Source organism: Anomaloglossus baeobatrachus, chromosome 2 (genome assembly GCF_048569485.1).
Source record: "Anomaloglossus baeobatrachus isolate aAnoBae1 chromosome 2, aAnoBae1.hap1, whole genome shotgun sequence".
Lineage (NCBI taxonomy): Eukaryota > Metazoa > Chordata > Amphibia > Anura > Aromobatidae > Anomaloglossus > Anomaloglossus baeobatrachus.
The window spans coordinates 336,898,884-336,911,756 of NC_134354.1; the positions used below are offsets into that span (position 1 = coordinate 336,898,884).

General features: G+C 40.0%; 1 protein-coding gene across 1 annotated transcript in view; it reads left to right on the top strand.

Moving 5' to 3' along the window:
- The first annotated feature begins 917 nt into the window (after positions 1-917).
- Positions 918-12,873, top strand: part of LOC142291431 (forkhead box protein O6-like) — a 198,409-nt gene continuing 186,453 nt past the window's right edge. The window contains exon 1 of the mRNA XM_075335949.1: positions 918-2,674. Within this exon, the coding sequence (XP_075192064.1) occupies positions 2,363-2,674 (312 nt within the window). The 5' untranslated portion in view covers positions 918-2,362. The remainder of the gene's footprint in view (positions 2,675-12,873) is intronic.

Genomic DNA, 12,873 nt, shown 5'->3' on the forward strand with positions numbered 1-12,873 from the left:
ATATATATATATATATATATATATATATATATATATATATATCTTTAATAATCATGTTGATATCTGGCTGCCTGTGTCAGTCAGATGTAGTTTCTACATAGATTATGTCTATAATAGTGATCATGTATATGATATTCCTGATTCCCGTCATGTATCATGTGTTTTTTGTATACGGTATGTGAGTTCTGTGTATATATACTGTGTATAATGATCATATATATGATATTCCTGATTCCCGTCATGTACTATGTGGTTTTTGTATACGGTATATGATTTCTGTGTATATATAATACTGTGTATAATGATCATGTATATGATATTCCTGATTCCCGTCATGTACCATGTGTTTTTTGTATACGGTATATGATTTCTGTCTATATATACGGTGTATAATGATCATGTATATGATATTCCTGATTCCCGTCATGTACCATGTGTTTTTTGTATACGGTATATGATTTCTGTGTATATATAATATTGTGTATAATGATCATGTATATGATATTCCTGATTCCCGTCATGTACCATGTGCTTTTTGTATACGGTATGTGATTTCTGTCTATATATACGGTGTATAATGATCATGTTGGTAACAGACTACCTGTGTATGTTCCCTTTCCCACTGAATACTGTGTTCCACATATACAACAGTGAGATGTGATCGCTTGTGTCTCCGGTGCTATCTTTGCATCTGTTTCTGCACCTGCCCCATGTATCTGTAATTAATATGAAGTTTGTGTAAGATGTATCTGTCGTTTTCTCTGCACCTATAGATGACACATTTCTCAGCCTTGTACAAATCCCAGCCAGTCTCTCATGTAAAAGCAGCAAGAGGAGGAGGAGACAGGATAGGAGGAGCAAAGCCTGCATCTTATTTATTTATTTCTCTCTGTCTCGCTCCCTCTCTCTAAATGCTTAAGGTGAAGAGTGCAGAGCAAGCCGATCCCAACACATGGTTTAATCCTGCTCTGTCCCAGGAGGAGAAAGACCCGGAGAGCGAGAGAGCAAGAGAGAGACTCCTAAAGAGAGAGAAGAGAGGAACGTCTTCCTTACAAGCAGGTGTGAAGCCCCCCTCCTCACACCCAGCCTGCCACTATTCATTCTCTATCAGTGAGGGATCCCCTGCAGATCCCCCTGCCTTTTCTGTGGAATCCTAGCTCAATAATTGGGGGAACGCACCCCATTAATTTCTCACTGGCTATCTCTACAATGACAATGTGTCTTTCAGCACCTTTTTCCGAAACCGCAGCATGTCCCCACGTGTGGCTCCGGATTGTAGTAGGGGGGCACAAGTGAGCATTTTGAGGAGGGGGTTGTACATTACTATCTGACTGGGGCAAGTAATACCCAAAATCACAAAGGTATCATCTGGAACCACCCTGGAATCAGGAATTGAGAAGAGGAGGGGAGAGGAGCAATGATATTCTTATTAAAGGGTGTCTTGTAAATTAAAAAGGGGAGACTGTGCTTCCCCTTCTACGCAGCCTCCACCCATCAAATTTTGGGGTTGGAAGAATTGATCGCTTTGAATTTTAATCAGATTTTTTTTTCTTCATCTATAGAACATCTGTTGCTGCAAAAGACACCTCTTTGGACAGATTTCAAACACACCTCCCTTTCTTTTTAATGCACAGAAATCTCATTATAGATCATATCTGGAATTTACATTTTTGGCAAAATTGCTGCTCCATATTAACCCTAAATATCCACACTAGGGAACGTCTGCATATGATATCTCTAGCAGAAATCCCATCATTAATGCACAATGGAGCATAATGTTGTAACCTGCTGACATCTAAAATATGCTTTTTCGAGTTCACCTTAATCTGTGTGCAGCCGTTCATCAGTGGATTACTATTAGCTGTTTGCTGCCTGCTTCTGCAGTCTGTTGTTCTATTGAAATTAGTTTTCTGTAATTATTCCAATTGGGTAAGCATTTGGCAGACAATATAGGTTCTGACTTTCGAGTTCTTCCTGATATGTGAACCCATGTTGCAAACAGTGGATTGAATTGGTGTGCAACTATTCATTGTTAGATCATTAAATAGTCGAATATTATTTTTTCTGCAAATTATTATTCTGTCCTTCCTAATAATTCTGATATCTGCCAATGTCTGGAACATTTCTTACAATATCCTTTTCTTTTTTATGAGCATTGGTTTTGATTTTAGACTGATTTACATCTATTTTTTTTAATAATTCATTTGCTCATATTCATATAGTTCTCCCTAAACTTACATATTTTTGGCTTAGTAATTTTACGCCCTTTTACCCTGAAGACTTCTTTCTGGATGACTATTTTCAAATGCGGATTTAAGTACTATTTTTGTTGAAGACAGAAGGGAATTTTTGAGAGCCAGTGATGGAGAAATTGGAAGCTGAATCAGATGTGGAGCCTCAGGGTCGCCCTCGTTCTTGCACCTGGCCACCCCTTCCCGAAGCCTCCGTGGATTTGCCCTTGCCTCCCCCTGGCCTAGACCCAGGGCAGATGCGGAAAGCCAAAAGTTCACGCAGGAATGCCTGGGGTAACTTGTCTTATGCTGATCTCATCACCAAGGCCATAGAGAGCTCACCAGAGAGACGTCTGACCCTTTCTCAAATCTACGACTGGATGGTGCGATTTGTACCCTACTTCAAAGATAAGGGTGACAGCAACAGCTCTGCTGGTTGGAAGGTGAGAATTCTCTATTGGGTTTTTTTCATTTCATAATGTGATCTAATATTAATAGGGATGAGGTAAGTGAATTGGAAATGCCAAATTGTAAGTGGTAGCGTGAGGTCCTGGAAAGTGAAGACTATGGAAAAGGCAACAAGTAATGGTTAAGGGTGTCATTGGAGAGTATAGAATTGACTTATACTATTGTGTTCCTGTTCTGACGTTCAATTATAAGGAGAAATATATTTTTCTCAGTGGCAATACCATGTATATTTATTTATTTATGGTGAATATGTCTGTGTAATCTGTTAATGTATGGATTGATAAGGATGTATGAATATTTCAAGATCCAGGTAACTGAGTAGCAGTAAACCATATATAGGAAGCATAATCTCATATATAGAGAGCATAATCTCATTTAATACCCCTAGGGACAGGTGAATGCTCAATTATCCGACCATTTAATTTCTGGAAGTTATAGGATGATGATATATACCTTCAGAGAAAAGAATGCAATGATTTGAAATATAATTACAGTTCTAGTTGCATAATTAAGAGTCCAATGTCTACATCAAATGGGAATTTACTTTCTTTTCTACGTATACTCTATGCTTGCATAGAAAGATTGTTTTCAATTGGTAGATCTTTAGGAACAATTTCAACTTGTATTAGAATACCACTGATCTTTTTTTATCACACCAAACATGTAGGATATCTAGAAACAGTGTAAAGTTCTGATCCTTCATGTCCAGCGTGTAATAACTGAACCAAAGCAATACTACTTCCCGGTACTAGTTACCATTCTCTTGTGTCTTCAACATTTCCTCTCCCCTACTTTTCATTCCCTTAATATACTTTTTACATGGACTCTCGCTATTTTAACCACTATACAATTATTACAGGGTTTTTTTTACGCTTGTGCCAGTTAGGCTAAATTCACATTTGCTTGGGTTTTTTGGAATTTGGGTATTCTGCTTTGTCATAGGAGCAGAATAAAATATGTGATACCTGTGGCACCCAATGAATCCCATTGACTTCTGCTCAGTGCCTCAAACGTACATGTGAACACCGCCTTAAGTTGCTCCACTTCAGTTTTATAGTCCACATATCCAATATCTTAGGTTCTTCCCTGACTGTGAATCTAGCAGAAAAGAGAGTAGAAGGATGTGTAGTTTGCATGGTCTAAATGCACTAAGACCTAAATTAGAAACCATTGACTGCTGAGTTTCATTCCCACAGTAGGGTGGTATGTAAACATGGTAAGTTGTAACTTACAGGTATAGAAGTTCTTCCTTTATGGTGAGAAGAAATAAACCAACATGTAATGATGCTTTTATTAGAGAATTACACTAAATGTCATAAATTGCATTTGGTCTACAGCTATAGACCATTGAGGTCACCTTCCTAGAAGGCTATGGTATCTTTACAATGGTATTGGGGTGCAATAACGAATGTGGGCCCATTGTTACTGACCACTTCAAATACTGCTTCTAAACTTGGAGTAATAGCCATTACTGGTTATAGTCTCTACACTTACCAACAGTTTAGTTAAGGAGCAGGAAATGTTCTTTGAGGTCCTTCAGCACTGCCAGATTTCTAGGGTCATAATGTTCCTTGAACAGTTATCAATACAATTAAAGATATTTATTATGACCCTTGATTTATACATTTCCCTTGGAAAACCAAATGTAAAATGAACTTTTAAGGTTCCATGTAAGAGTGCATAAGGTAGGAAATTATCAGATTTGTTGCTCTTTTCTGAAACCATAGACATTTTTTTCCACATAACTTATTTTTGATCCAATTATATCCAATTCATATTAGAATATGGAAAGTCGTGCATTTTCATAGATTTCATAAAGCTTAGGATAAAGAAATTGTTGAGCAGGATGGAACAGCATGGATTTAATATGGATACTGAGAAAGTTTACCCTTGCGTGTTAAAGGCTTAATCATCGCTATATTGTATGAGCTATTTATGCCATATTAAAAGTTGCAATTTTAACAATTTTTAACTAATCTGTTAAAACCTGTTAATTATAATTCGATAGTGGAAAACTCCTTTGATTCTAGTTTCACAAATTCATATGTGAAACAAAAAAAGTGTTGCAAAAATAGCCAGCGTTGCCATTTTTGTAATTTTAGAGCCTGTAGATAAGAATTGAAGGTCTCCATTGGGTAAGCTCAAAAACATGTTTTGTTGGTCTTGTTGGGCAAAGACATCTTATATACTTGACTTTAGAGCACTTGTAGCATCCAGCATAAACTTCTTTATGATATCTTGAACAAAACAGCCATATTCTCTATATTATGATTTGGTTGTAACCCATCAGTTGACAGCTGGCACCATCATTAATTGTATATTTTTGTATATTACACTTTGACATGCTATAGACTTTTTCACAGATCTTAGCTGAGTCCCTGGTGTTTTATCAGCATCATCTACAGCAGCCCCTTGTGTAAGTCAGGTTCTTGGATTTACTTGCTGGACTATTCCTGGATTTGGTATTTATATCACAAACCCACAGTTGCTTTACTCATATCTTTAGGGAGTTTTTACATTTTTTATTGTTTTTAGTTTTATTGATCATACATTTTGCCGTGTATACTATAGAATCTGACTCGCCCCAAGTCTTTTGTTTCCGAAGTTATAGCCAATATGTTATATGACCATTACGTATGCATATCATTTCTTTCTACTCTTTTTAGTTACATAGAATCAAATAGACGGCGCACACCTGACACGGCTCAGGTTTTTCTTCGGAATCACTATACTATTAAACTATAATATTCTGGCACTTTCTTCTATGGTTGATAAAGGTCTATGGAACTTTGACAAAAAGGTCACTTTTAATGTGGATTGCTCCTTAAAATCTAAAGTGCAATCTACTCGGAGTAAAGAGCTGTATACTTTAGGATTAGGACCTTACTTCTGTAACCATAAAAACAGTGTGATGTTGCTCTTGCTGTACCTTAGAGTTAGATATATTTAGAAATAAATACAAGTTTTTCACATTCATTACAGCAAAGGTGAAACAAATTATCTCTTTTCCAGTAGTAATAAAGTTGGGTTTTTAGTACCACTATTGGAAGCAGCTACCCTTTAAGTCAATATTTGACCTTTCAATAAACCTAGCAACAATTCTGAGTTTGTGAGCTGTTATCCTTCAGTAAAGGACAGCGTACTGGTTTTCTAGAGAAGGTAATTCTGATACCCTTTTTCCAGGTCACATTGCATAGGTATATATCATGGTATATCAAGATACAACTCCAGTAGCTTGACTGAAGTGGCCACGATAATTTGAAAATGACTTGTATATTCACATTGTAGAGTCCATCCTAAGCACTTGTACTGTGCATTCTGTGTTGAAGGGGATGACTCATTCATTTGTGGAGATTGTCTTTTTTTTTTCCCCTTTTGTAGGGTGACAGAGTGCACAGGAGTTTGTCACTACTAAGTAGATCAGTCTTGTAAGGATTTAGTGTTGCTTAATATTCTTTAACCAGCTTATCAGAGGCAGATCCTAGGCAGAGAGAATTAGTGACAATCATTCCTTTAAATGACAGATGGATGTATAGAAATACTGATCATCCCAGAAAGCCTACATAATAACGATACCCTAATTATAAAGTAGAATAGTAGTGCTGTAATAAATGTCCAGTAAAACTACTGTTGTTTTAAGATAAAAAGGCAGTATTCAGGTCAGTGGCACTATTGTATAGATTTCATCGGTTTGGGAAAGACACTGTAATTGTAAGCATAGACCGTTCATACATGGAGCAGCAGATACCCTCATGGTCCCATGTATAACATATATTTCTGTTATCCTGCCAATACTGTTCTTCTGAATATACTTGTAATACCCACTCATGGTCATTTGACTTATTATTGGCACCCCCCTGTTAGCTCTGGCATATATATTATTGAATTGACTACTAATTTCTTGTTAGAAAACCTGAAAAATGTTCATTAAAAGCAAAAAGGAAAGTGGAAGCCATAATATTAGAAACACATGCCTAATATTGTGTAAGTCCCCTTTGTGCCACCAAGACATTGCCAATTTTTTTTTACATCTCACAGATACTCGATTAAACCTTGAACCTTTCGTCACATTCCTGTATGCCATTCTGAACAGTTTTGCTGTGTGGCAAAGAACAATATGCTGCAGATATGGGCTACTACTGTAAGGGACTAACGTTGCATTAAAAGGGTGCACTTGGTCTACAATAATGTTTAGGTAGGTAATCTGTGTGATTCCCAGGATTTCCCATGAAAAGCCTAACGCATCACACTGCTTTCAATTGATTATTGATTGCCTTAATCCCATTGCATATCCTTGTGCCATCATTTTCCCAGGTGAGCAATTTCATACACACATAGTAAGCAACGAGATTTGCAGAACCGTGGTCCAGCCCTGCTAACCTCTTTCAACCTGCAATGTCATCATTGTGGCATGATGCATGTATGACGTTGTGTTGGGCTGACTGAGCCAGAGAGGACATTGACTGGAAGGCCTCTGGGGTGGCCATGGACTATGGATGTGGCTGCAGGACCATGGTCCTACAAATATTTTAGCTCCACACTTATAGTGACCCTCATGATAACACCATATGCAGAAAGCTGTGATCTTCTGTTTATTCTGAAGACTTTCTATCATAACGAACATTAACATTTTCAGCAATTTATATTACAGTGGCCTGACCACATGGTCCAACGTTCAGTTCCTACATGCATCAATGAGCCATGTGCACCTGTGACTGTCACCTGTTCACCAATTGTTCTTACACGGATTATAGTTAGTTGTTACTTATCATCGCATATTGGAACACGGATATCAAAGAATCACAATTTAGCCCTTGCCGGTTGCTCAGATCTGTATACTTGCTGATTTTATTTCTGCTTTCATCCCATGAAGTTCAAGATTAATTATCTGTTTACTTGTTACCTATTGTATTCCAAATCTTGACATGTGTCATTATCATGATATAATGACTGTCATTCACTATATGCCAGTGGTTTAAGGCTACACAGTGATTTTGGCTGCTATATAGTTACTATGTGTCGCTGTTATATTGCAGCACAGTACAACAAGTTGGATCATTTTTATGACACCAAGGATACTGCGATAAGCTAGTTGCAAAAAATCAGTCCAGGCTTGACTTTTTGTGATTTACTTGTTGCTTTCACTGTACCCTTGATGTCGTAATGCGACTCTTGACTTGTATTGTGCTGCGATGTAATAGCAACATATAGCAATCTTTGGCCCTGCAACCTGTGTCGCAGCTAGAGTTGTCATGTAGCCCTATCCTTATTTTCATGGCTGGTCATTGTATTTCTATGTATATTTGGGGTCATGTCTCAACACAAGTATACATGCTTGATACATAGTATTTTGTAAAAGTAGTACTACTTTACTGTGTTTGCTTTGTCTCCTCAAAGCTTTACAGGTATAAGCAGATTTTCTCGGTCACCTTTTTATAGAAAGCAGACAACCCCAAGAGAGAGAAAAAACAGAGTACCTTGCAATCATACTCCCCAGACGCATAACGGAAGGACCTGCAGTGGAATGCACACCCACACACATCAGATTGTACACCCACAGACAGTCACTACATCCGTTGATAACAATTGCTTCTGGCCAGCAGGAAAACCTGGGACGCAGTGCAGTGGAGCTCGAGGACCTGTGGTGGAATGCATGGAGGACCTGCAGTAAAACGTATTGGATGCGGTTCACTGCAGGTCCTCATGCTCTACTGCACTGCATCTCAGGTTCCCCTGATGGCCAAAAGCAATTGGTATCGTGGATTTAGTGAGTGTGTGCGATCTGGTGTATGTGAGTGTCGGACAAAAGCAGGGGAGGTCCGCCTAAAGCTCACCTCCTAGGAGCGCCCACCGGAGATCGCAGGAGGACCTGGGAGCGAAGCAGACGTCTGGGGCCTGGTATGATTTTCTTGGGAAGGGGGGTTTGCTTTTAGGGTGGTTAAACTTTCCCCCAACAGTGTTGCTTGAGAATAAACCCTACCTCGAAAATAAGCCCTAGCGCATTTTTTCAGGGCAAAAAAATAATATAAGACATAGTAACATAGTTTCTAAGGCTGAAGGAAGACCTTATGTCCATCTAGTTCAGCCTATTTTAGTGCCGCTGTTCTCCAGTCTTGAGCCTGTGGAAGGCAAAAACCCACAGAGTAGAAGCCAGTTTTTTTCATAGGGAAAAAAATTATTTCCCGACTCCTAAGCTGGGTCAACTATCTACCTGTAATATTATGGTATTTATAACCTTCTATACTTTTGCTATCAAGAAAAGCATCCATTCCTCTCTTAAAGTCATTCAGTGAGTTGGCCATCACCACTTCCTCACAAAGAGAATTCCAGAGCCTTACTTCTCTTACCGTGAAGAACCCTCTTCCATGCTGGTGCAGAAATTTTCTTTCCTCCAAACGAAGAGAATGCCCCCTTGTTCTTGTCATAGTCCTTGGTACAAACAGATCATGGGAGAGATCTCTGTATGGCCCTCTGATATACTTGGACATATTTATTAGGTCTCCCCTAAATCTTCTCTTTTCTAGAGTAAATAGACCTAATTTTGATAACCTTTCTGGGTATTGTAATGTACCCACTCCATTACAGCAGTAAAACAGTGTCTTATTTTCTGGGAAACACAGTAGTTATCCTAGTGGAAGCCTATAGGTACATCTGCCGTAGACCAAAAATGTGGTATTAACATGACCTAAGCACTGGAGAAACTATTTGTTTGTCATGACCATGGGATAGCGGGGAACCGGGGGTCCTAGGCTGTCCCTCAAGCTAGGTGGCCCTATGCTATCCCTTACCTCAGTGATACTCCTGATGGTGGAGAGGCCTGAGTCTCCTTCCTGGCCCTGCTCCTGAACAGCCCTGATCAGACTCCACATCCTGTCATGGAGTGATGAGGTAGGAGTGTGATGAAACCCACAGATAAAGATAGACAGGGGAAAACTAAAACTGTCACACAGCACGTACACACAAAGGTAAAGATAATAAAAGATTCAGTAGGAAAAACAAGAGCAGGAGGGAAGCTACAAAAACAGGAGTAAACTCCACAACCGCACCAGGCAATGAGCACAACTTTCACCAGTAAATCTGGGACATGATATATCTCAAACCAACATAGAATAAACTGTAGCTGGCATGGGTGGAAGGTTTCAACCAGCATAAATAGGAGGGGAGCAGATGTGATAAGCCTCCCCAATACATGGGACCAAAGGAGCAAGCAGACTATCAGAGAATAACTCTTGCTAGCCTGCCTATGTATCAGCACACAGCAGGTCGATGCCCGTGTTAATCCCAGACATCAGAGAAACCATTGGGCGGAGTGTCAAAATCTGCAATCTGAACAGTGTCCAACACCGCTATGACAGTCGGCAAAGTTTGTTCTAAACTCCGTGTGACACTGTTTTGTAGATTTTAAATTGCCTGTTAATAGATTAGAGGCTAGAGGTAGATGAATATATAGTTAAGAAAAATCTACTCTTCTCAAAATCAATGAAAAAGATCACCAAAGCTTAAGGTTGGGTAAGAATATCCGTACCAGAAGTGAACCTGTCTAAAGATTTCATACTAGAAACTACATACAATATTAAATAGTTTTCTTTTAGATTTCTTAGTCCTGAAAAGGCAGGTGTACTTACTAAGAAATCATTGTCAAAATTGCGGTATAATCATTTTAGAATTGTGTAAATTTCATCCACCTAGCCATACTGACAATTCCTCACTGTCCCTCCTCCTGCTGAGATCTCACACTGCTTAGTAAGAGCTGCATCTGTCAGTCAAGCTGGGTGGGTGGAGGTTGGGCCTTATAAATGCTCATTATAATATTGGAAAATTATGGCCATTCTGACATGGACTTGCAAGGTAAGTACAGCAGTCTCCCTAGGTCCGATAGATCTATTTCACAAGGTATGTATGCAATGTGTATGTTGAAATCTAGTCCTCTTCCTCTCTGAAGAGGCTATTTGCTTGTTGGTCTGGTGAGAGATCCACTTTGAGGTCTCTATCCAACACCACACACTTTAGCAATGTGATTTTCTTAAAGGTCTGTAGAAAATTGTGAGTATTGACGATTTCTCTGTGCAGACCATGACTACTGTAATGTTTATTAATGATAGTTACAGAAAATGTGTCATACCACATGTGTAAAAATGGAGATTACAAGAAGCGGTGCTTGGGATTTTTTTTCCATGGTTAAACCACCAAAAGAGTTTTTTTTTTCTCTAAAGTTATATGCAAATAATATATTTTATTTTAGGCCATGTTCAGATATGGTGCATTTTCTGCAGATTTGTGATTCAGTTTCAGTAAATGTTAATGGGGTTTTCAAAACACTGTCTACGTTACAGAAAATTTCCTATGCAGAAATGAGCATGTTCATTATAGAAACGTCACAGATTTTTACTGTGGATCTCATCCTTTTCATATGTAATGCTGCAATCTAAAGTACTGTTTTATTCGGATTATAAGACGCACTTTTCCTCCCAAAAACGTGGGAGGAAAATGAAGGGTGCCTCTTAAAATCCAAATATAGCTTATCAGGAGGAGGAAAATTGTCGGGGTGCTGTCTGTGTGGCTTTCTGTGCGGGCGGCTGGATGCTTGTCTGTGCGGGTGGCCAAGTGCCTGTCGGTGCGTGCGGCGGCTGCCTCTCTGTGCCGGCATCCGGCTGCCTCTCTCTGTGGGTGGCCTGCTGGCTTCCACTCTGTGCGGGCGGCTGGTTAGCTTTGCAGACTGTGGTGGCTATGCGGCGGGTGTCCTAGAAGGTTTGCCCATGGTCCCTGCTTTAAATGATGGCGCTTGGAGTCACCGCGTGCGCAGATGGAGCTTTTGGATGAGAGCTCAATCTGCACGGGCGCCACTCCGGGCGCTATTTCTTTGAAGCCCGGACTGCGGACAGAGCCGCATTGGCATGCTCCACCACACAACCACTGCAGCTTCCGCTGTAAGTACAGAATGCATACAGCTGCACACTAAGAAGCCAACAATGTGTAAAGGGAACTTTGGTACTGCATTACTGCTATAAGAATATATGAAATATATATTCCTATAGCAGTAATGCAGTACCAAAGTTACCTTTATACATTGTTGGTTTCTTAGTGTGCAGCTGTATGCATTTTCTAGTTACCATGTTTTTTTCAGCTGGCATCTGTTCACATTTGTTGGATGTGCAGGTCAGTTTTTTTATATATTTGTAGTGAGTCTTTCTGACTGAGCACTCCGCCCTATAAACCAGGCTGTGTGCATAACCTTTATAGCAGGAGTCTACCTGCCCAAACATGGAGGTTAGTCCAAATAGTGGCATTTGCCCAGACATGGATGTTTTTAACCTAGATAGTGGCATTTAGGTTAGGTACCTGGATTACAGAGATTTCCTTGTCGTTGGTGTCCGGGCTTACATGCATTGGCCAATACATAAAATACATATTTGTAGTGAGTCTTTCTGACTGAGCACTCCGCCCTATAAACCAGGCTGTGTGCATAACCTTTATAGCAGGAGTCTACCTGCCTAAACATGGAGGTTAGTCCAAATAGTGGCATTTGCCCAGACATGGATGTTTTTAACCTAGATAGTGGCATTTAGGTTAGGTACCCGGATTACAGAGATTACCTTGTCGTTGGTGTCCGGGCTTACATGCATTGGCCAATACATAAACCAAATTCATATATTCCTATAGCAGTAATGCAGTGCCAAAGTTCCCTTTATACATTGTTGGCTTCTTAGTGTGCAGCTGTATGCATTTTCTAGTTACTATGTTTTTTTCGGCTGGCACCTATACACACTTGCTGGATGTGTCCAGGTCAGTTTTTTCAAACAATTTCTGCTGTAAGTACAGACCCGCCGCTGCCCTCACTGACCTGCTGCTACCCTCACTGACCTTCTTCCGCCGCTGCCCTGACTGACCCGCTGCCGGCGCTAGCACTGACCCGCCGCCGGTGCTAGCACTAACCCCCCGCTGCCGCTAGCACTGAGCCGCCGCTGCGAGCACTGACCTGCCACCAGCACAACCTATGCCTCCTGTGACCCCGCTCTGCTACTGCCTCCCTCCGGTAAGACCACACTGGAGTATAAGATGGACCCCATTTTTTTTTACCATTTTTTTATCTCCAAATTTGGGGTGAATCTTAGGCCGGTTTCACATTTGCGTCGTTTTGATGGAAACAGAATCCAGCACCGATGCAGTACAGTAG